The sequence below is a fragment of the Colletes gigas genome, unplaced genomic scaffold (genome assembly GCF_013123115.1).
Source record: "Colletes gigas isolate AHSC1104 unplaced genomic scaffold, ASM1312311v1 Colletes_gigas_Sc00009, whole genome shotgun sequence".
Lineage (NCBI taxonomy): Eukaryota > Metazoa > Arthropoda > Insecta > Hymenoptera > Colletidae > Colletes > Colletes gigas.
In genome coordinates, this window is record NW_025106638.1 from 2,284,983 (window position 1) to 2,311,706 (window position 26,724).

The 26,724-nt window shown below is 40.4% G+C and overlaps 2 protein-coding genes across 2 annotated transcripts; one reads left to right on the top strand and one right to left on the bottom strand.

The window, feature by feature from the left end:
- Positions 1–2,633: 2,633 nt before the first annotated feature.
- LOC122397422 lies at positions 2,634–3,812 on the bottom strand. The gene is made up of 4 exons (XM_043396574.1): positions 3,617–3,812; positions 3,337–3,548; positions 3,166–3,266; positions 2,634–2,805 (listed from the first exon to the last, which is right to left on the bottom strand). Exons 1-4 carry the CDS (start codon positions 3,810–3,812, stop codon positions 2,634–2,636), a joined length of 681 nt encoding a protein of 226 aa, XP_043252509.1.
- A 322-nt stretch (positions 3,813–4,134) lies between these two features.
- LOC122397423 (mucin-17-like) lies at positions 4,135–25,906 on the top strand. Its single transcript, XM_043396576.1, has 4 exons — positions 4,135–4,251; positions 4,424–16,758; positions 16,897–25,484; positions 25,680–25,906. The coding sequence occupies exons 1-4, from the start codon at positions 4,135–4,137 to the stop codon at positions 25,904–25,906; spliced, it is 21,267 nt and encodes a 7,088-aa protein (XP_043252511.1).
- Positions 25,907–26,724: the final 818 nt, after the last annotated feature.

Here is a 26,724-nt window from a genome sequence, read left to right on the forward strand (position 1 = left end):
GAGCAGTGATGCCAGATTTAGCACCGAGTGTCCTACTCACTATGCCAGATCACGCGTACGTGAGCTCGTGGAGTTTCGGAAAGTCGACAAAGGCAAACTGACGCATGCTCTCTTTCTCGATTCTCCGAAGCTGCCCGAAGTAACTTCGGACCGGTCTCGTGGGACTCGAGAGAGGCAGGCTCACATTTGCCTTCGCGCTCTTGAACAACTGACATTCGACCTCACGTCAACGGCATACGATTCCAAGTCTCGACTGCCCAGGTATTTTTTACTTTACTATACCCCTTTTTACCTGAAGTATAAGGTAAAGTACGATGTATAAGGTACGACTACATGTACATTTGAATTTTCCTACAGTCCTCCGCCGGCCTCTGCTGACCGCTGCTGACCATTCCTCATACTTCTGACAACGTATAGCGATTACTATGTGTTACTGCTTGCTCCTGCTGGCCTCTACATGCCTCTACTTGCCTCTGCTGACCTCCGCTGGCCTCCGCTGGCCTCTGCTGACCACTGCTGACCACCACCAATGCTTCCGACAACGTGTGACGATTACTACATGTTACTGCTTGCCCCTTCTGGCTTCTGCTGGCCCCTGCTGGCCCCTGCTGACCCCTGCTGACCCCTGCTGACCACTGCTGGCCTTTGTTAACAACTTCTGACATGATATATATGTATTAAAACATTGTATAATGTAAATCTATGGCAATAAATGATATAATTACAAAGAATCCTATGTGTTCTCATCATTTTTTACCTTTCTTTTCCTCTCCAAATCATTACCCTAGTTATAAAACTCCCTGAAACTCCTTGGTTTCCCTCAACCCACTAGGAAGTCCTAAAACTCAGAACTTTGCTAAAAATTCAGGGTTTCCAAGAATTTTCGGCGTTTCCAAGAAATTCCAGGACTTCCCAGTTGTTTCAGGACTTTCCAGCTGTTTCAGGACTTTCCAGCTGGTTCAGGACTTCCAAAGGGCCCCACAATTCCCAGGGGGTTCAGGACTTTCCAGTTGTCTCAGGGTTTCCCAGCTGTTTCAGGGCTTTCCAGCTGTTTCAGGACTTTCCAGCTGGTTCGGAGTGACGGTTACAGAAAAAAAATTTTAAAGTTAATTTTTGATTTTGGCAGCAAGTACGAGAGCTGGACACTTTGGGAATCCAATTTTAACCGGAAAAACGGTCTCTTAAAACTAAGGCAATGATTTGGAGAGGAAAAGAAAGGTAAAAATGATGAGAACACACAGAATTCTGTTAAATTATATCATTTATTGCCATAGATTTACATTATACAAGGCTTGAATACTTATACATCATGTCAGAAGTTGATAACAAAGGTCAGCAGTGGTCAGCAGGGGTCGGCAGGGGCCAGCAGAGGCCAGCAGAGGGATGCAGAGGCATGCAGAGACCAGCAGGGGCAAGCAGTAACAAGTAGTAATCGTTATACGTTGTCAGAAATACCAGGAAAGGTCAGCAGCGGTCAGCAGAAGTTGGCAGAAGTCAGTAGTGATCGTTATACGTTGTCAGAAATATAAGCGGTGGTCAGCAGAGGCCAGCAGACGACTGTAGGAAAATTCAAAAGTACATTTAGTCGTACCTTATACTTCAGGTAAAAAGGGGTATAACTAGATAAAACAATTTTATGACATTACCTGCTAACTCAAGTTAGCCACCAGTAAAGGCATGTAGAGATCAGCAATGCTCTGGCACCTCTGACTGAGAGCGTAACGTTGTTCGAAAATTAATTAGCACCTTGTCCACCAGGACGCTCAATGGCAGCACCTCTCGGGCACGTTTCACGCATACATAGAACAGCTGACCGTCGTTCACACAAAGATGCGCCCCGTACGGAAATTGGGGATCTGCCCACAAGTGTCATGCGCGCGCATCGATCAAGGGCCCGCCAATCGATGACTTACGGTGGCTAAAATCGCGGTCATTAGCCTAGTCGTGGTCAAACCACCATTGTATATGGTTTCGTTGCAGTGTTCAGTGTTTATTCATATCGCGTTTTAACGTTCTTTCTCGACCGTGCACCTCTCGTTTTATGTAATTACTTCACAAATTATTCAAGGCTCACGCTCGTATATCCGGGTATTATGTGTTTAATTTTCAATGCACAATAACGCACATTAACGGCGTCTCATTCTCACTCTCTGCTGGAAATGGCGATCAATAATATCGCTATTCCCTTGTAAAAACCACGTGTACGAGTTGTAAAATAAATTACGACCACCTTAACTAAAACATTTGCATCATTTTCATTTTTATTTAGGCGAACCTTCCGCCTAATCGACACGCTCAGTATGTGCTGTCCATTAATTATACGTTTTCGTGACTCTCGAACAGTATTTGTATCTCAAACACGCATAATTATACATATAAGCGAGCGTTGGCTGTTCAAGGAAAGAACAGATCGCGCGTTAACGATTTGTGTATCGCTGTTGTTTGCGTTGCGATTTCGCTGCTTGATTGCTTTTTGCAATTACGAGGTGTCCGGCAGGAAACGGGCCATCCAACTTATCTCCAGTAATTCTGACGGTACGAGAAAATGTTTCAAACATAATTTGAATAGTTTCGTGGCACAAGGAGAATTTTATCTCATCAAAAGTTTCGCGGCAGGGAAACTTTTATGGTGTTCAAGTTTGTCGCAGTGCTTCCGTCATGTATATCGCGTAAGCCGCCATCATGTAATCATTAATCGTGCGTCTCAACGTCCATCCTTGGTAAAATCCTTCGGGGGTCAGCGACCATGTCGTCAAAAGGTAAGGATAATTCGCCAGGAACGCGTAATAATTTCCTACGGAATATCTGAAACGCATTTAAGCGAATAGCAATTTCTAACGGGGCGCCGTCTCGATTGCAAATGGCGCCCGTGAATTAAATATGCAAAAAGAAATTACGGTCCATCCATTTAAAAAATTCAAGTTGATTGGATTTTAATTGTTTTGTAAATTTTTCTTAGCCAACTTTTTTGTAAATCGTTTACCAGACATTTGCTCGAACAGATTTTTTTTCGTAAAATAAGGTTAGGTCAAATGAAGCTTAATTTTTGTAGAAATGGGTAGCATTGTATAGAAAAAAATTGTTGAATCTCTTCTCTACTGTACAGTACGCGAATAATAAGTTTACAAAAGGCGCTGTAAAATTGTTAAATGTCGCGATACTTACGCGAAGTGACAACTAATGAATACCCAGACGAAGTTCGTGGATTTAGGTTTTCTCGACGTCCTTCGAGCCAGGATGTTTCTAATTTGTGAAGTATCAATTTCCTGAAACCGAAAACCAGAAAATATTTCAGAAACAGTCCCCTTTTTGATAACTTTATATAAAACCAATTACTTGTGATTCGATCGACGAGTAATTGTAGAAATTGATTACATCGAGGCCACACAAAGCACTGACGATAAAGGCACCGAGAATACAATATTTATGATGGCAGAACAGAGAATAAAGTATGCTGGCTATGCTCAGCGTGCCAAGAAGCTCGTCCGGACCGTTGAATCGTTCGCCATTTTGTTTTTCCTCGATCTGTATCGTCTCCGGGTCCAAACCTGACAGATAAAAGCTTACGATGTGGTCAAGATATGTCACGTGAACGCGTAAAAAATGTTCGACTCACTGTACTGTTTAAAAAATAGTTTATACATCAGCACGATTACGGATCGCGAGCTGATCATCGCCACGCCGCCACAGGCGAAAACAAAATGGGGTAACAGTTTCTGGTACTCGTCGTAAGAGTGCCTTACCAGACTATAAATGCTAGACCCGCTTACTAACAACAAATACGAGCACGATAAAACGGATTCTAAAATCATAACGTCGCTTTTAAGTATTATGTCGTGTTAATGTCAAAGTGTTAACCTACACGATTTTTTTTTTTAAATTTACTGACATCTCGTAGCGTGATATCGCCTGGTAACAATATCGATACTCAACGAACTTGCCTCGTAAGTATCGATATCTCGATATATCGATCGAGTGGAAACGTGATTGAATATTTTTGACAGTTCCATCGACACGATGCGTGGAAATAGGTTTGACAAACACGCGTTAGGAGAATGCGAGACTGTTCACGAATGTCCGTGATATGACGCTATGCAAAATATATTCGTTATTGTGTTTTGTAAGTTAATCGAGATGTACATTGTAATAGCAATGGACGATATCGATGTAACCGTCGACATTATCGATAGCGCCTACAACAATTCTGTGTACCGTAACAGTTTTAATAATAACACGGTGGAAAATATTATTGTAAGTACAAAGATACAGGCGTCGCCGTTGACGGTCTATTTAATAAATAATTACGATCGGGACTCGAGCAAAAAATATAATAAACCGGTGTTTGTAACCAATTTGTTGCTAAAGCTAACGACAAACTTGCGATTTGATTGTTGGTATCACTAAGTAACATTGTGTATTATAGAATGTTAATTTTTATACTACGGGAACAGCGATAAGATTAGAAGAGGATAATTATTTTAAACGAAGAATGATCAGAACGAACTTTCATCGGGCGGAGTACACCGATCTGTCCGCGATCCTCGAGCAATGGCGACGCAACGCGACCATAAAGGACAACAAGAGTTCGGTAAAAGAGAAATTGTACAAAAATAATTTGGAACCAGCTCGTACGGACCGGACGCCATTTTCTACGAAGAGTAACGTCCTCAAAAGGGATCGCGAAGTCAGTTATCCTTATCCTTTCACAGATTACACGCGTACACGTTTTTGTTTCGATTATCCGTTCGAAAATGTTAACAACGAACCGCGGCACCGACTGGTCAGGAACTTAAAGTCGATAACGATTAATTACGAGACCAATTTGAGACACCATCGTAGGAAATCGAAGAGGGCGAGGAGATCGTCGAACTTGTTATTTCGTGGCAAAAAGAGAAGATCGAGGAAACGAGATGTTTCGATGAATAAAACTCGCGTGGCTGGCCGTTACGGGAACGGTACCGTTTTATTGCCAAGATTGATAAAGATATCGCGACGAAATGTAAGTACAATCAAACACCAGTCGCATTCCCCGAATAAAACTTTAGGTCTTCGTGAAATTTTACGAACGAGACCCGTCGATAAGAGAACGACCAAGTCCGTTAAACAAAGAAGGAAACGAAATATTAGGAAAAGAATGGACACGGAAGGGGTCAGCGAAACGTATACCGCGGGGAAAGAAATAACTGCGTACGTGGACACGCTTCACTTACTTTTTACGACCGGCACGCCAGAGATCGAATCACAGTTAACGTATAATACCGGATATCAAAGCGAAATAGACATTTTACAGACGACTCTGAGTTGGTTGGACCAATTAAGTAGCACGTCCGAGCCTCCGAGCGCGTTAACGGTAGAGGAGACAGAAACGACTGGGGTTGTCGAGGAATTTCACGATAAAGAATACGAGGAAGATTATAAGGAATCGTATGACGAGTATGGAGAAAAAACAACCGCAGCATCGCAATCGTGGCTCGAATATAAAGACGAGACTTTGACTAGCGAAACAGCTACCGTATCATCGAGAGTGGCGGAGGAAAGAATTGTACCAGAGACCACATTGGCAACTACTACAATTTCAAGCAGACCGATAACGAGAACAGAAGATACGTCTACGGTTGCAACAGTAGCTACTATGATATCGGAGATACCAACTATTGAAACAACGTTGCAAGTAGTAACTACGACCACGATAGAACCTACTGTTGCAACTACAACTTCTACCGAAGAATTGATTACAACTATTGCGACAGCACCAACGTCGACTACAGTGATGAGAAGAATAACGGGTTTGGAAACTAGTTTGAAACCTATCATCTCTAGTACAATAGTAGCTACAACTGCAACAGAAGCTACCACTGGAGGAACATCTGTAATAGAGACTACCAGTGAAAGAACAACTGCAACAGAGACTACCACTGCAAGGACAACTACACCAGAGATTACCATCGAGGAAGTAACTACTTCTACTGAAGAAATAACGACATCTGAAACCACAACAGAAGAAATAACTACACTATTGACTATCACTGAAGGAACAACTACAACAGAAACTACCACTGAAGGAGCAACTGCAACAGAAGCTACCATTGAAGAAACAGCCATATCTCAAATTGTCACTGAAGGATCAACTGCACCCGAGACTACTACAGAGAGAACTACTACGCCTGAAACTACCACTGAAAAGACAATAACGACATCTGAAACCATTGCAGAAGTAATAACTACACTATTGACTACGATAGAAGAAATAACTGCAACAGAAACTACGACAGAAGAAATAATTGCAACAGAAGCTACCACTGAGGGAACAACTGCAACAGAAACTACCAGTGAAGGAACAATTACATCAGAGACTACAAGTGAAACAACTACAATAGAGACTACCAGTGAAGGAACAACTACAACAGAGACTACCAGTGAAAGAACAACTGCAACAGAGATTACCACTGCAAGGACAAATACACCAGAGATTACCATCGAGGAAGTAACTACTTCTACTGAAGAAATAACGACATCTGAAACCACAACAGAAGAAATAACTGCACTATTGACTATCACTGACGAAACAACTGCAACAGTAACTACCACTGAAGAAATAACTACACCAGAAACTACCACTGAAGGAGCAACTGCAACAGAAACTACCACTGAAGGAACAACTGCAACAGAAGCTACCATTGAAGAAACAGCCATATCTCAAATTATCACTGAAGGATCAACTGCACCCGAGACTACTACAGAGAGAACTACTACGCCTGAAACTACCACTGAAAAGACATTAACGACATCTGAAACCATTGCAGAAGTAATAACTACACTATTGACTACGACAGAAGAAATAACTGCAACAGAAACTACCACTGAGGGAACAACTGCAACAGAAACTACGACAGAAGAAATAATTGCAACAGAAGCTACCACTGAGGGAACAACTGCAACAGAAACTATAAGTGAAGGAACAATTACATCAGAGACTACAAGTGAAACAACTACAATAGAGACTACCAGTGAAGGAACAACTGCAACAGAGACTACCAGTGAAAGAATAACTGCAACAGAGACTACCACTGCAAGGATAACTACACCAGAGATTACCACCGAGGAAGCAACTACTTCTACTAAAGAAATAACGACATCTGAAACCACAACAGAAGAAATAACTACACTATTGACTATCACTGAAGGAACAACTGCAACAGAAACTACCACTGAAGGAGCAACTGCAACAGAAGCTACCATTGAAGAAACAGCCATATCTCAAATTGTCACTGAAGGATCAACTGCACCCGAGACTACTACAGAGAGAACTACTACGCCTGAAACTACCACTGAAAAGACAATAACGACATCTGAAACCATTGCAGAAGTAATAACTACACTATTGACTACGACAGAAGAAATAACTGCAACAGAAACTACCACTGAGGGAACAACTGCAACAGAAACTACGACAGAAGAAATAATTGCAACAGAAGCTACCACTGAGGGAACAACTGCAACAGAAACTATAAGTGAAGGAACAATTACATCAGAGACTACAAGTGAAACAACTACAATAGAGACTACCAGTGAAGGAACAACTGCAACAGAGACTACCAGTGAAAGAATAACTGCAACAGAGACTACCACTGCAAGGATAACTACACCAGAGATTACCACCGAGGAAGTAACTACTTCTACTAAAGAAATAACGACATCTGAAACCACAACAGAAGAAATAACTACACTATTGACTATCACTGAAGGAACAACTGCAACAGAAACTACCACTGAAGGAGCAACTGCAACAGAAGCTACCATTGAAGAAACAGCCATATCTCAAATTGTCACTGAAGGATCAACTGCACCCGAGACTACTACAGAGAGAACTACTACGCCTGAAACTACCACTGAAAAGACAATAACGACATCTGAAACCATTGCAGAAGTAATAACTACACTATTGACTACGACAGAAGAAATAACTGCAACAGAAACTACCACTGAGGGAACAACTGCAACAGAAACTACGACAGAAGAAATAATTGCAACAGAAGCTATCACTGAGGGAACAACTGCAACAGAAACTACCAGTGAAGGAACAATTACATCAGAGACTACAAGTGAAACAACTACAATAGAGACTACCAGTGAAGGAACAACTACAACAGAGACTACCAGTGAAAGAACAACTGCAACAGAGACTACCACTGCAAGGATAACTACACCAGAGATTACCACCGAGGAAGCAACTACTTCTACTAAAGAAATAACGACATCTGAAACCACAACAAAAGAAATAACTACACTATTGACTATCACTGAAGGAACAACTGCAACAGTAACTACCACTGAAGAAATAACTGCACCAGAAACTACCACTGAAGGAACAACTGCAACAGAAACTTCCACTGAAGGAGCAACTGCAACAGAAGCTACCATTGAAGAAACAGCCATATCTCAAATTGTCACTGAAGGATCAACTGCACCCGAGACTACTACAGAGAGAACTACTACGCCTGAAACTACCACTGAAAAGACAATAACGACATCTGAAACCATTGCAGAAGTAATAACTACACTATTGACTACGACAGAAGAAATAACTGCAACAGAAACTACCACTGAGGGAACAACTGCAACAGAAACTACGACAGAAGAAATAATTGCAACAGAAGCTACCACTGAGGGAACAACTGCAACAGAAACTACCAGTGAAGGAACAATTACGTCAGAGACTACAAGTGAAACAACTACAATAGAGACTGCCAGTGAAGGAACAACTGCAACAGAGACTACCAGTGAAAGAACAACTGCAACAGAGATTACCACTGCAAGGACAACTACACCAGAGATTACCATCGAGGAAGTAACTACTTCTACTGAAGAAATAACGACATCTGAAACCACAACAGAAGAAATAACTACACTATTGACTATCACTGAAGGAACAACTGCAACAGAAACTACCACTGAAGAAATAACTGCACCAGAAACTACCACTGAAGGAACAACTGCAACAGAAACTTCCACTGAAGGAACAACTGCAACAGAATCTACCATTGAAGAAACAACCATATCTCAAATTGTCACTGAAGGATCAACTGCACCCGAGACTACTACAGAGCGAACTACTACGCCTGAAACTACCACTGAAAAGACAATAACGACATCTGAAACCATTGCAGAAGTAATAACTACACTATTGACTACGACAGAAGAAATAACTGCAACAGAAACTACCATTGAAGAAACAATTGCAACAGAAACTATGTCAGAAGAAATAATTGCAACAGAAGCTACCACTGAGGGAACAACTGCAACAGAAACTACCAGTGAAGGAACAATTACATCAGAGACTACAAGTGAAACAACTACAATAGAGACTATCAGTAAAAGAACAATTGCAACAGAGACTACCACTGAAGAAACAGCTACTACAGAAACCACAAGTAAAGGAATAACTACAGTAGGAACTACCTCTGAAGGAACATCTAAACCAGAGAGTAGCATTGAAGAAACAACCACACCTGAGACGACCACTAAAGGATCAACTACACCAAAGATTACCATTAAAGGAATAACTACAGTAGGGACTACATTCGAAGGAACATCTAAACTAGAAAGTACCATTGAAAAAACTACCACAGAAGTAATACCAACAACTGCTATAGCAACACATATCGTAACTACAAAGGCGCAGGAGATGTCAACGGCTAAAACTGCTTTGGAGCATACTACAATTGTCCTTATAGTGACAACTATACAAGAACCGATTACTACCGAAGCAACTGCAATTATTACTAGTACTCCAACAACAATTGCAAGAGAAACAACTTTGGCTCCTACAACTTCAAGCTTAGTAACGGCTACAACTACAACAGGGACTACCTCTGTAAAAATAACTGCGCCTGAAACTACCAGCGAAGGAATGGCGACAATAAAGACTACGATTGAAGAAACAGCTATACCCGGGACCACTAGGGAAGAAGTAATCACAAGTGAACCTACCATTGAAGAAACAAGTACAACTTTAACAGCAGCAACAGAAACTACAGTGGAAATAACATCTGTAAAGGCAGTGACAGTCGCTGAATCTACTTTGGAAGATATTACGACTATAACTGCAACACCAACGGAGTCCACTACTACTGAACCGACAGCTACCACTATAACAACATTAACACCGACAGAAATCGCAATCTTAGAAACAACTTTGAAACTTACGACCGCAAGTACAATAGGAACTATGACTACAACTGAGTCTACACACGAGGAACCAACTATTCCTCAGACTACTATTGCAATGGCAACTGAAACTGAGATATCAACAACCGAAACAACCGTTACCGAGACTGCGTTAGAACATATTACAAGTACAGTTCTAGCAACAACTACACTACAATCTACAACTGAAGAATTAACAACAGCTCTTGAAACCACGTCAGAGATAACTACAACTGTAACAACAGCAGCTACAATTACAACAGAAACCATCCCTGAAGAAACAACTATAGCTGAGACAACTACCAGTGAAGCAACAACTACATTAGAGACTACTCTCGAAGAAACAACTACTCCTGTAATGACCACTATAGGAAGAACTACACCTGAGACTAGTACTGTGGAAACAACAACTGAGACATCTATTATTGAAACAACTGCAGGTGAGACTACCAGTGAAGCAACAATTACACCAGAAACTACTGAAGAAAGGATTACAACTACAGAAGTACCGATTGAAACTACAGCGACGTCAGAGTTATATGAGGTTGAAACAACGTTGGAAAGTGTTACTACGACTACAACATTACCAATGACTACAATAGAGTCAACCGTTCCTGAGACTACGTTCGAACATACTACAATTACAATAAAGACCACAACTGAAGAATCGACTGCAGCTCTTGTAACAACACCACGGCCAGAAATAACTGTAGCAGAAACAACAGTTTTAGAGGCGACTTTGGAACATACAAGTCCAAGTACTGAAGCAATTACAACCACGACAGAGAGTATTCATGAAGTAACAACCATATATGAGAGTTCTAGTACAGAAACAACTGTATTTGAGACTACTGTTGAACCAACAACGACACTGGAAGCTACGACAGAGACTATTCACGAAGTAGCAACTGTATCTGAGACTTTCATTATAGAAACAACTATATCTGGAACTTCCACAACAGAAACAACTCTATCTGAGACTTCCACTACGGAAATAACCGAACATAAGACTACCATTGAACCAACAACGACAGTGGAAGCTACGACAGAGACTATTCGCGAAGTAGCAACTGTATCTGAGACTTCCATTATAGAAACAACTATATCTGGGACTTCCACAACAGAAACAACTCTATCTGAGTCTTCCACTATAGAAACAACAAAACATGAGACTACCATTGAAGCAACAACTACACCGGAAACTACTACCGTGATCACATCAACAGTAACAGCATTTACTACTGAAGAAATAACTACACCTGAAGTTACCACTGGGGAAGAAATTACATCTACAGTTGAAACACCAGTCGTAACGACGACGACAACGAAGATACCAACAACTGAATCAACATTGGCACTTGTAACTACGACTACAACATTACCAACACCCATAACTGAGACCACGTTAGAACATACGACAACTACAGTAAAGTCTACAACTGAAGAGTCGACTACGTCACTTGTAACAACGCCACGACTAGAAACAACTATAATAGAAACAGTAGCATTGGAGACAACTTTGAAACTAACAACTCCAAGTACTGATGAAATTACAACGACAGAGGTTATCACAGAAGAGACAATACCAGAGACTACTACTGTTGAGACTACGGTTGTAGCAACTACACCAGAGATTACAACCGAAGAAATAACTACACTTGAAGTTACCACTGAAGAAGCTACGCCTACAATTTCGACACTAATTACAACAGTATCAACTGTAACTGAGACTACGTTAGAGCATACAGTCACTACGCTTCCAATGTTAACTACTATTAAGTCTACTACTGAAGAATTGACCACAACTATTGTACCAACTCCAACATCCGAAATAACAAGCTTGGACACAACTTTGGAATCTACAACTCGAAGTACTGAAGCAATTACAACCACGACAGAGAGTATTCATGAAGTAACAACCATATATGAGAGTTCTAGTACAGAAACAACTGTACTTGAGACTACTATTGAACCAACAACGACACTGGAAGCTACGACAGAGACTATTCACGAAGTAGCAAGTGTATCTGAGACTTCCATTATAGAAACAACTATATCTGGAACTTCCACAACAGAAACAACTCTATCTGAGACTTCCACTACGGAAATAACCGAACATGAGACTACCATTGAACCAACAACGACAGTGGAAGCTACGACAGAGACTATTCGCGAAGTAGCAACTGTATTTGAGACTTCCACTACAGAAACAACTGAACGTGAGACTACAACTATACCAGAAACTACTACCGCGATCACATCAACCGTTACAGAGTTTACTACTGAAGAAATAACTATACCTGAAGTTACCACTGAAGAAGAAATTACATCTACAGTTGAAGCACCTGTCGTAACCACAGCAACACTGGAGATACCAACAACTGAAACAACGTTGGAAGCAGTGACTACTAGTATAACTTCTCCAATGCCGACATCGGAGTTAACGATTACTGAGACTACATTGGAACGTATTACAAGTACTATTCCAACAACCAGTACAGTAAAATCTACAATTGAAGCATTGACTACAGCTCTTGTAACGTCAGCAACACCAGAAGTAATCACGATAGCAACAACGACCTTAGAGACAACTCTAGAACCTACAATCTCGAGCAGAGTAACTACTATATCTACAACGGGAACCATCCCCGAAGAAACAACCATATCCAAAATGACGACTGCAGAAACAACTACACGCCAAACTATTACTGAAACTACTGAAGAATTGACTAGACTTGAGACTACAACGGAGAAGTCAACTACTCCTGAAGAGTTGTCTACAACGCTACTAACACTAGCAACGATTGTAACAGAACCAACAATCCTTGAAACGACTTTGGAACCAATAACATTCGGTACACTAGCAGTTATGACTACGACAGAGACTATGCCAACAGAAACGACAGTACTTGAAACCCCTGCTGAATCGACTACATTAGTGACTACGACTGAGACCAGAGAAATGCCTACACCAAAGTCTACGACTAAGGAAATGTCTACAACACAGGTTACTACTAAAGAAACAACTTTAACAATGACTTCCACGGAAGAAAGTACTACGCCTGAAGCAACCACTGAAGAAACAACTACACCAGAGATTACTACAGAGAAAACTACTATATTTGAAGCTACCACTGAAGAAACAACTACACCACAAACTACAACAGAAGAAACAACTACAGTGGAGACTATAACTGAAGAGATACGTGAGTCCACGACTAAAGAGGCAACATCAACAACAGAAACTACCACTGAAGAAATAACTGCAATAGGCACTATTACTGAAGAATCAACTACACCTGAAACTACAACTGAAGAAGCAACTACAATAAGGATTACCACTGAGGAAACTACCACGACTGAAGTTACCACTGAAGAAATAACGACAGTGGAGAGTACAACTGAAGAAATAACTACACCAATGGCTACTACTGAAGAAACTACAACTACCGTAACACCATCTATAATGACCACTGTGCCACCATCGGTATCAGTGGCTGAAACAACACTGGAAGTTGTAAGAACAAGTACTGTTGGTGTAATAACTACTCCAGAAATGACAACAGAAGAAACAACCGCACCTGAGAGTACTACTGAGGAAACAACTACACCTGAGAGTACTACTGGAGAAACAACTACACTTGAAACTACTACTGAAGAAACAACTACAATAAGGATTACCACTGAGGAAACTACTACGACTGAAGCTACCACTGAAGAAATAACTACAGTGGAGAGAACAACTGTAGAAATAACTACACAAATGGCTACTACTGAAGAAACTACAACTACCGTAACGCCATCTATAATGACCACTGTGCCACCATCGGTATCAGTGGCTGAAACAACATTGGAAGTTGTAAGAACAAGTACTGTTGGTGTAATAACTACTCCAGAAATGACAACAGAAGAAACAACCGCACCTGAGAGTACTACTGAGGAAACGACTACACCTGAGAGTACTACTGAAGAAGCAACTGCACCTGAAACTACTACTGAAGAAGCAACTACAATAAGGATTACCACTGAGGAAACTACCACGACTGAAGTTACCACTAAAGAAATAACGACAGTGGAGAGTACAACTGAAGAAATAATTACACCAATGGCTACTACTGAAGAAACTACAACTACCGTAACACCAGCTATCACGACCACTGTGCCACCATCAGTGGCTGAAACAACATTGGAAGTTGTAAGAACAAGTACTCTTGGTGTAATAACTACTCCAGAAATGACAACAGAAGAAACAACCACACCTGAAATTACCGCTGAAGAAATAACTACACCTGAGAGTACTACTGAAGAAACAACTACACCTGAAACTACTACTGAAGAAGCAACTACAATAAGGATTACCACTGAGGAAACTACCACGACTGTAGTTACCACTAAAGAAATAACTACAGTGGAGAGTACAACTGAAGAAATAACTACACAAATGGCTACTACTGAAGAAACTACAACTACCGTAACACCATCTATAATGACCACTGTGCCACCATCGGTATCAGTGGCTGAAACAACAGTGGAAGTTGTAAGAACAAGTACTATTGGTGTAATAACTACCCCAGAAATGACAACAGAAGAAACAACCACACCTGAAATTACCGCTGAAGAAATAACTACACCTGAGAGTACTACTGAAGAAACAACTGCACCTGAAACTACTACTGAAGAAGCAACTACAATAAGGATTACCACTGAGGAAACTACCACGACTGTAGTTACCACTAAAGAAATAACTACAGTGGAGAGTACAACTGAAGAAATAATTACACCAATGGCTACTACTGAAGAAACTACAACTACCGTAACACCAGCTATCACGACCACTGTGCCACCATCGGTATCAGTGGCTGAAACAACATTGGAAGTTGTAAGAACAAGTACTCTTGGTGTAATAACTACCCCAGAAATGACAACAGAAGAAACAACCACACCTGAAATTACCGCTGAAGAAATAACTACACCTGAGAGTACTACTGAAGAAACAACTACACCTGAAAGTACTACTGAAGAAGCTACTATCACCACAATGACAACACCTGTCGTTACAACGATTTCTACGACACCTGAAATGATAACAACGGAAACAGAATACGTTGCTGAGACTGAAACTATGCATGATGTCGAGTACGAAGAGGAATATAAAGAAGAATATGAAGAAGAAACCACTGAGGAATCACCGATGTGGTCTCATTATGTAATAGAAGAAACTACTAAATTTACACCGGTTAAGACAACGAAATTTAAAACCACATCTGTGACAACACTTTCATACGAGGTTACTATTGCAAGACCATTGAAGACAACTACGCCACTTGCAAAAACTACAAAAATTACAACACCTACAAAGAAGAAGGCAACTGAATTTATAGTAACTACCCTATTCGAAAAAGAAGTTACGCCACTTGCAATCACCGAGAAAATTAGTACAGAGAGTCTGAGACCAACCTCTACGACACTAGAATCCACAATTGAATCGACGTCAGTAACTACGGAGTCTGTTTCGGTTCTGGACGTTACAGAAACAATCGAAACAACTACGTCAACGACTGAAATGACTACAAAAACAATGTCTTCTTCGACTGAATTCGCAACAGAAACTACCGAAAGTGCAACGACGTTAGAGTCAGTAACGACATCGTTGTCTACCATTACGACTGTAACAATTGAAGAAACTACAGAAATTCCAACCACCACACACGAAGCAACAACTGAATCCACGACAGAAACTATCGAGAGCACGACTACATTGGTACCAGCAGCTGTAACCACGTATATTACCACCGGGACGTCAGTAGAAACTACAGAAACTACTTCGGTGACCGAATCTACCACCAAACCTGTGATATTAACGACAGAATCACCGTCAGTTAATTTAACTATAGTCACGATAGAAACGACAACTACACTAGCAATGCCAGAAGTAACTGTTGGTACTCCTACCACCGAAAGTATAATAACAACAACAGAACCACTATCTAGTATCACCCACACGTTAGAAATCACAACCGAATCCATAGTCGTTACTACGGAATCAATACCAATCACGGAAAGAACTACTACACCTGTGTCTACTACCGAAACGATGGAAGAAACAACCGAAACACCATCCTCTACTACTGAATTCACAACTGAATCCACAACAGAAACTACTGAAAGCACATCTATGTCGGTGACATCAACAGTAGTAACTTCTACCACCTCGACAACCGAAACGACAGAAGAAACTACAGAAATTCCATCTCCTACAACAGAATTTACTACTGAATCAACTATATTAACTACAGAATCTCTGCCAATTAATGTAACTATTACGACAGAAACAGCAACTATGCTTGTGACCCCGGAAATCACTACAGTTGCTCCCACAACGGAAACACCAACTAGTACCATTAAAACATCGGTAGAAACAAGTGAAACACCATCGTCCACTACTGAATCCACAACAGAAACTACTGAAAGCACAACTATGTCGGTGACATCAACAGTAGTAACTTCTACCACCTCGACAACCGAAACGACAGAAGAAACTACAGAAATTCCATCTCCTACAACAGAATTTACTACTGAATCAACTATATTAACTACAGAATCTCTGCCAATTAATGTAACTATTACGACAGAAACAGCAACTATGCTTGTGACCCCGGAAATCACTACAGTTGCTCCCACAACGGAAACACCAACTAGTACCATTAAAACATCGGTAGAAACAAGTGAAACACCATCGTCCACTACTGAATCCACAACAGAAACTACTGAAAGCACATCTATGTCGGTGACACCAACAGTAGTAACTTCTACCACCTCGACAACCGAAACGACAGAAGAAACTACAGAAATTCCATCTCCTACAACAGAATTTACTACTGAATCAACTATATTAACTACAGAATCTCTGCCAATTAATGTAACTATTACGACAGAAACAGCAACTATGCTTGTGACCCCGGAAATCACTACAGTTGCTCCCACAACGGAAACACCAACTAGTACCATTAAAACATCGGTAGAAACAAGTGAAACACCATCGTCCACTACTGAATCCACAACAGAAACTACTGAAAGCACATCTATGTCGGTGACACCAACAGTAGTAACTTCTACTACTTCGACAACCGAAACGACAGAAGAAACTACAGAAATTCCATCTCCTACAACAGAATTTACTACTGAATCAACTATATTAACTACAGAATCTCTGCCAATTAATGTAACTATTACAACGACAGAAACAGCAACTATGCTTGTGACCCCAGAAATAACTACAGTTACTTCCACAACGGAAACACCAACTAGTACCATTAAAACATCGGTGGAAACAAGTGAGACACCATCGTCCACTACTGAACCCACAACAGAAACTACTGAAAGCACATCTATGTCGGTGACACCAACAGTAGTAACTTCTACCACTTCGACAACCGAAACGACAGAAGAAACTACAGAAATTCCATCTCCTACGACAGAATTTACTACTGCATCCACTATATTAACTACAGAATCGCTACCAATTAATGTAACTATTGAGACGACTGGAAGATCTCCCAAATTTACTGAGCCAGGTGTAACTACAAGAATTCGTACTACCGAAATTATGATAGTAACTACAGAGACGCTAACTAGTACCACTGAAACTACCACACCGGTCACAACTACAGGTATACCTTCTGTTTTGACTACCGAAATGACTGAAGAAGCTACAGAAATTCCGTCCTCTACGACTGAATTTACAACAGAGTCGACTACAGTATCGTTGCCAATTAATGTAACTATAGAGGAGACAGAAACTACAACTACGCATCTAACGCCGGAGGTACCTACAGAAATTGTAACAGTAACAACAGAAACGGCAACAAGCACCATTGAAACGTCTAAAGTCGCAACCGGGTCCACTATCCTTTCTACGGAATTAGTACCAGTTAATGAAACTACCGAAACAATTACGGTGACCACTGCATTAACTTTGCTTGTTTCTACCGCTGAAATAGCAGAAGAAACTATAGAAACACCATCCTCTACTACCAAATCCACGATATTAACTACGGAAATCCTAATCAGTACTACAGAAACCTCAGAATTTACAACTGAATCTGCCATTGTTACTACGGAATTTGTATCAATCAATGAAACTACAGAAGCTACTGAAATAGCAACAGGTACCTCACCTTTCTCGACAATTGAAACTACTGAAACTCCATCCTCTACCGAGTCTACAACCGAATCCACGGTATTAACTACGGAAATCCTAATCAGTACTACAGAAACCTCAGAATTTACAACTGAATCTGCCGTTGTTACTACGGAATTTGTATCGATCAATGAAACTACAGAAGCTACTGAAACAGCAACAGGTACCTCACCTTTCTCGACAATTGAAACTACTGAAACTCCATCCTCCACCGAGTCTACAACCGAATCCACGGTATTAACTACGGAAATCCTAATCAGTACTACAGAAACCTCAGAATTTACAACTGAACCTGCCATTGTTACTACGGAATTTGTATCGATCAATGAAACTACAGAAGCTACTGAAACAGCAACAGGTACCTCACCTTTCACGACCACTGAAACTTCAGAAACTCCATCCTCTACCGAGTCTTCAACCGAATCCACGGTATTAACTACGGAAATCCTAATCAGTACTACAGAACCCTCAGAATTTACAACTGAATCTGCCATTGTTACTACGGAATTTGTATCAATCAATGAAACTACAGAAGCTACTGAAACAGCAACAGGTACCTCACCTTTCACGACCACTGAAACTTCAGAAACTCCATCCTCTACCGAGTCTACAACCGAATCCACGGTATTAACTACGGAAATCCTAATTAGTACTACAGAAACCTCAGAATTTACAACTGAACCTGCCATTGTTACTACGGAATTTGTATCGATCAATGAAACTACAGAAGCTACTGAAACAGCAACAGGTACCTCACCTTTCTCGACAATTGAAACTACTGAAACTCCATCCTCCACCGAGTCTACAACCGAATCCACGGTATTAGCTACGAAAATACTAATCAGTACTACAGAACCCTCAGAATTTACAACTGAATCTGCCATTGTTACTACGGAATTTGTATCAATCAATGAAACTACAGAAGCTACTGAAATAGCAACAGGTACCTCACCTTTCTCGACAATTGAAACTACTGAAACTCCATCCTCCACCGAGTCTACAACCGAATCCACGGTATTAGCTACGAAAATACTAATCAGTACTACAGAACCCTCAGAATTTACAACTGAATCTGCCATTGTTACTACGGAATTTGTATCAATCAATGAAACTACAGAAGCTACTGAAATAGCAACAGGTACCTCACCTTTCACGACCATTGAAACTACAGAAACTCCATCCTCTACCGAGTCTACAACCGAATCCACGGTATTAACTACGGAAATACTAATCAGTACTACAGAAACCTCAGAATTTACAACTGAATCTGCCATTGTTACTACGGAATTTGTATCAATCAATGAAACTACAGAAGCTACTGAAACAGCAACAGGTACCTCACCTTTCACGACCACTGAAACTTCAGAAACTCCATCCTCTACCGAGTCTACAACCGAATCCACGGTATTAACTACGGAAATCCTAATCAGTACTACAGAAACCTCAGAATTTACAACTGAACCTGCCATTGTTACTACGGAATTTGTATCGATCAATGAAACTACAGAAGCTACTGAAACAGCAACAGGTACCTCACCTTTCACGACAACTGAAACTACTGAAACTCCATCCTCCACCGAGTCTACAACCGAATCCACGGTATTAGCTACGAAAATACTAATCAGTACTACAGAAACCTCAGAATTTACTACTGAATCTGCCATTGTTACTACGGAATTTGTATCAATCAATGAAACTACAGAAGCTACTGAAACAGCAACAGGTACCTCACCTTTCACGACCATTGAAACTACAGAAACTCCATCCTCTACCGAGTCTACAACCGAATCCACGGTATTAACTACGGAAATCCTAATCAGTACTACAGAAACCTCAGAATTTACAACTGAATCTGCCGTTGTTACTACGGAATTTGTATCGATCAATGAAACTACAGAAGCTACTGAAACAGCAACAGGTACCTCACCTTTCACGACAACTGAAACTACTGAAACTCCATCCTCCACCGAGTCTACAACCGAATCCACGGTATTAACTACGGAAATCCTAATCAGTACTACAGAAACCTCAGAATTTACAACTGAATCTGCCATTGTTACTACGGAATTTGTATCAATCAATGAAACTACAGAAGCTACTGAAACAGCAACAGGTACCTCACCTTTCACGACCACTGAAACTTCAGAAACTCCATCCTCTACCGAGTCTACAACCGAATCCACGGTATTAACTACGGAAATCCTAATCAGTACTACAGAAACCTCAGAATTTACAACTGAACCTGCCATTGTTACTACGGAATTTGTATCGATCAATGAAACTACAGAAGCTACTGAAACAGCAACAGGTACCTCACCTTTCACGACCACTGAAACTTCAGAAACTCCATCCTCTACCGAGTCTACAACCGAATCCACGGTATTAACTACGGAAATCCTAATCAGTACTACAGAAACCTCAGAATTTACAACTGAACCTGCCATTGTTACTACGGAATTTGTATCGATCAATGAAACTACAGAAGCTACTGAAACAGCAACAGGTACCTCACCTTTCACGACCACTGAAACTTCAGAAACTCCATCCTCTACCGAGTCTTCAACCGAATCCACGGTATTAACTACGGAAATCCTAATCAGTACTACAGAAACCTCAGAATTTACAACTGAATCTGCCATTGTTACTACGGAATTTGTATCAATCAATGAAACTACAGAAGCTACTGAAACAGCAACAGGTACCTCACCTTTCACGACCATTGAAACTACTGAAACTCCATCCTCCACCGAGTCTACAACCGAATCCACGGTATTAGCTACGAAAATACTAATCAGTACTACAGAAACCTCAGAATTTACTACTGAATCTGCCATTGTTACTACGGAATTTGTATCAATCAATGAAACTACAGAAGCTACTGAAACAGCATCAGGTACCTCACCTTTCAAGACCATTGAAACTACAGAAACTCCGTCATCTACGACAGAATTTACAACTGAATCTGCGATACCAACATCGATATCGTTGCCAATAAATGCAACTATAGAGAAGGCAGAATCTACAACTACAACTTTAATGCCAGAAGTATCTATTGGAATTCCTACCACTGAAAGTGCAATAGTAACTACAGAAACACCAACAAGTATCTATGAAACGTCAGAAATGACTACCGAATCCATTATCGTTATTACAGAATTCGTACCAGTGAATGAAACCAGCGAAACTAGTACGGAGAAAACAACATTAACTCTGTTTGTTTCTACCATAGAAACTACAGAAACACCATCCTCTACTACGGAATCTACAACTGAATCCACGGTATTGACTAGAGAAATACCAACTAGTACTACAGAAACCACAAAAGAAACAACTGAAACTATATCAACAGAATTAGTAGTGACTATAATAAGTACTGAGACAACAGAAACTACAAGTAGCCTTCCGATGCCAGAAGTGACTTTAAGTATTTCCACCACCAAAGCTACAACTCTGTCTACGGAATCACCCACGGAACTGTATACTGAACTGACTGAAGAATACGAGGAAGAGTATGAAGAAGAAATGACTACAGAATATCCCGTGTTTCATGACTACGAAGAAGAAGTTACTACTATTTCTATCGAAAGTCCAGCTCCCACTACAGAATCTACTCTTAAATCTAGAAGTACAACTACAGAATCGCTGCCAATTTCAGTAACAACAGAAACTCTAACTAGTACTATGGAGACTCCAGTAATCACAACCAAATTTATCATTGTTACTACTGAATTGTTACCTATCAACGAAACTATAGAAAGTACAGAAACTATCGAAGTAACTACGTCGGTCATAACTACAACTACAGAAGAAACAACAGGAACACCATCATCCACATCTGAATCCACCATAAAAACAACAGAAACTACATCATCCACAACTGAATCCACAATAGAAACAACAGAATTACTAGTGACCAATATTACTACTGAAACAACAGAAACTACAATTAGTCTTCTGTTGCCTGAAGTGACTTTAAGTATTTCTACCACCAAAGCTACCACACCAACTAGTATTATGGTAATTTCAGAAGTTACAACTGAAGAGACGATAGTAACAACAGAATTATTGCCTATTAACATAACAGAAACGACAGAAGAAACAACAGAAACACCATCATCCACATCTGAATCCACCATAAAAACAACAGAAACTACATCATCCACAACTGAATCCACAATAGAAACAACAGAATTACTAGTGACCAATATTACTACTGAAACAACAGAACCCACAACTAGTCTTCTGTTGCCAGAAGTGACTTTAAGTATTTCTACCACCAAAGCTACCACACCAATTAGTATTATGGTAATTTCAGAAGTTACAACTGAAGAGACGATAGTAACAACAGAATTATTGCCTATTAACATAACAGAAACGACAGAAGAAACAACAGAAACACCATCATCCACATCTGAATCCACCATAAAAACAACAGAAACTACATCATCCACAACTGAATCCACAATAGAAACAACAGAATTACTAGTGACCAATATTACTACTGAAACAACAGAACCCACAACTAGTCTTCTGTTGCCTGAAGTGACTTTAAGTAGTTATACCACCGAAACTAGCACACTATCTACAGAAGTCTATACTGAAGAGACCGAAGAATACGAGGAAGAATATGAAGAAGAAGTCACTAAAGAATATCCTGAGTTTCATGAGTACGAAGAAGAAGTTAATGTCACTAAAGGAATCACTACTATTTCTGTCGAAAGTCCAACTTCCACGACAGAAACACCAATTAGTACTGCAGAAACTTTAAAAATCACAACTGAATTCATGATACTAACAACAGAATTATTGCCTATCAACGAAACAACAGAAACGCCATCATCCACAACTGAATCCACTATAATAACAACAGAATTACTAGTGATCAACATAACTACAGAAGCAACAGAACCCACAACTAGTCTTCTGTTGCCAGAAGTGACTTTAAGTATTTCTACCACAGAAGCTACTACACTGTCTACATCCACAGTAGTGCATACCGAAGAGACTGAGACCGTTGTTACAGAATACGAGGAATACAAAGAAGAAGAAGAAGAAGAAGAAGAATACGAGGAAGAAACCACCGAAGAATATCCGCAATTTCGTGATTACGAAGAAGTCAATGTCACTGAAACAATTTCTACCAAAGTTACTATTGTTCCCAGTAAAGTACCATCGTCCACTATAGAATCTACTGTGCCAATTAGCGTAACTACAGGATTGTTACCAGTTTTTGTAACCATGGAAACGACGCCATTTTGGGAAGCTAACCTCACCACTTACTCGAAATCAATAGAGTTCTTAAACGAAACTACCGAATCGAGTTTGGTTCCCACAATTCCAGAAGTAACTGCTGAAACAACGGAACTTACCACTGAAAAAGTATCAGTTGCTCCAGGAACAACAGAAACTACCATTTCACACATTGTTCCAACGCATTTGATCCACGTAGAAATCACAATTCCAAATGTGACGATTACTACAGGTGCTACCATAACGGAAGAAGTTTACGCTGAAACTGAGAAAATGTACGACTACGAATACGGCAAGGAGTACAAAGAAGCGTACGACGAAGAACCGAAGGAAGAAGAGTACGAAGAGAGCACGGAAATTCCAATATGGCGCGACTACGTAGAAGAGAACTTGACGTCCACGGAGGAAATCATCAGAATAGACGTAACCGTTACGATTCCAAACGCGACTGAGGAAATTGTGAGGACAGAAACTGAAGAAGAAATGGCAATTACAACCGTCGTGTATACTTTGGTGTCCACGACGGAATTTACCACGGAATATTTGCCTCCCGATTACTTTGAGGTTAGAAACGAGACCGAAGTTAAGTACACGTCGCCTTCGGAAAAAACGTGGAGCATCGCTGTAGCAAATGTGACGCATTTACCGTTAACGACGGACAAAGAACAGAAGATGATTCGTCAGGAAGAAATGAAGAAAGAATTAATCGAGAAGCTGGACGAGTTGGAAAACGTCGAGAAAGATATCAACGAAAGAGAAGAGAAATTGGCGAGGGAGCTGATCCAGTGGGAGCACGAGAAAGAGTTGCGATGGCAGAAGGCACACAAACAGGAAAAGGAAGTTAACGTTACCCATATAACCACTCCAACGAAAATTGATTCCAGCACGCGTGGATCGGATGTTTCGTTCCCGACTGTAGTTCCTGGAAAGGATATAACGACCACGGCAGTTATAACGACGCAAGACATGCTCGAGCACGAGGTCAGATCGTTGGAGGAAGAATTTTCAGTGAAGGAAAAGGAATTAAAGGAGAGGGAAGACAATTTGGAGGAAAGGGAGAAGAAATTCGAGAGGGAGAAAGAAGAATTCGAAAGGGAGTTGCAAGAGTTGGCGAAACCGTCCAGCAAATCGTACGACGGAACGACGAGCCTGGTCGCGCCGACAACGCCATCTGTCACGCAGTTTCCACCCACGGAGAGAACGACGATAGAGATTCACGAGCCAACGGCGAGAAAAGTGACGCATCCGACGACGAGGGTCTGTCTGAACGTTCTGAAGGAGAAACCTGCGGGAAAACGTATCGAGAATTTGGCCACCGAGAGGATTTGCTTGCCGTATGTTCCGGATAAACCGAGTTTATCGAGAGGGAAAGACACGGAAGAGGAGAGAATTAAGATCGACAGCTTGAAGCTTTCGGGCCACGAATGGACGGAAGGCACGTTTACGGGAGAGCACGGCAATAACCAAGAGGAGTCGAGAAGGTTTAATGAGGAGAAGGTTCGATTTAAACGGTGCAGCATTTGTCAGGTTCGCGATCGTGAGTGGAAAGACAACGGTTCGAGCTCGAAATTTCATTATGCCGTGACAAAGGTTGGACCCGTAGAACGAATCCTAACGAACGAAACAACGATATTGGAAATCAGAGACGTCGATGACGAAAGAATAACGAGGGAGAACGAATGCAATTATGAAGGGACCGTTGGGCGTTTCTCGAGAGAGGAAGAGAACGTTTTGCAACGGCCCGTCGAACGTGGCTCGACAATCGATGAACGAGGGAACGTGATCGATTCGAGCAAGGACTCGCGCCCCAGATATATCAGGCAAAAAGGTTTTCAATTTTTGAAATTATTACATTGGCAAATAATTAAAATTCTTCACGCTGGATTTACAGGATAAAATTACGTTAAAATACGATTTTTCATTTTATCAGGTTGCATATTCGTATTGTTGAAATAATCAAATTCAGAAGTCGTTTTAATAATAAAGATTTAATATAATTAAATTTCTAACAAATTTGTTGCAGGCAAAGGGAAACGCAGGCAAACTCCTGGCCCAGAATGGCCAACCGAGCCGATTACTTACCACATAGGCGGTACCAGGTCTTGGACCGTGATGTTCCCCGAGCCTGAACTTCCGGAGAAAGTCGAGTCCGATGACAGGGACGAAGTAAGCTCGCCGGAGCAAACAACTTGTTTCTATGTCATCGCTACCGACGAAGAAACTATAGTTGAAAGCCCCGAGGTGAACTAAAACACGGAAACGTTGAATTCGAACGACTGAAATAGCGTAAACGTAGTTAAATAATCGAATAAAATAGAGTGGACTACAATGAAATTATTATGTAACGAACGAGGCATGTTGCACGTTTTTCTTTTTTGTAATATTATTGCACGAAAATCCACAAAATTTACGAAGACAGGTAATGTGACATAAGTCAATGTAATAGCAGTGAGATATGACATTTAATGTTGTAAAAATTGTACATATGTATATATATATAATTATGTACGAATAAACACGATTAGAGAATGAATTTTAATTCGAGAAAATTTTTACTATTTATTTTTAATGGAATCATTTTAATGGATAAATAACAAGAATAATTATTAGATTAATTATTCCCGATACTAAATTGTGATAGTTGGTTTTTTACATAGAGTTGATTATCTATAAAATAGATATATTATGGTATGAACATGGCGGGGAAAAAAAGTTGGCAACGAACGAGGAATGTAAGGTTGGTAGTATGGCGGTATGCGTAGACAGAAAAAGTGCGTAAGAGTATGAAGAGTGAATTAATAACAATTATTTTGTAATATCATCCAATGTATCTAGAAATATATATCTTTACCTGTTAAACAATTATTCCACTAATACCCACCACATAAATTGCATGCAAATTAATACCAAATGAGAAATATGAAATATAGAATAAAATATCTCAAGATTTCGATGGAAATATATTTTTCTTGTGACTGAATTTGTAAGGAAAAATAAATTCTTGGCAGCTTTCGATCGCAACGAAATCGAATGGTTGATCGCACAAAGCTAGTAAGTTAATTACAAGC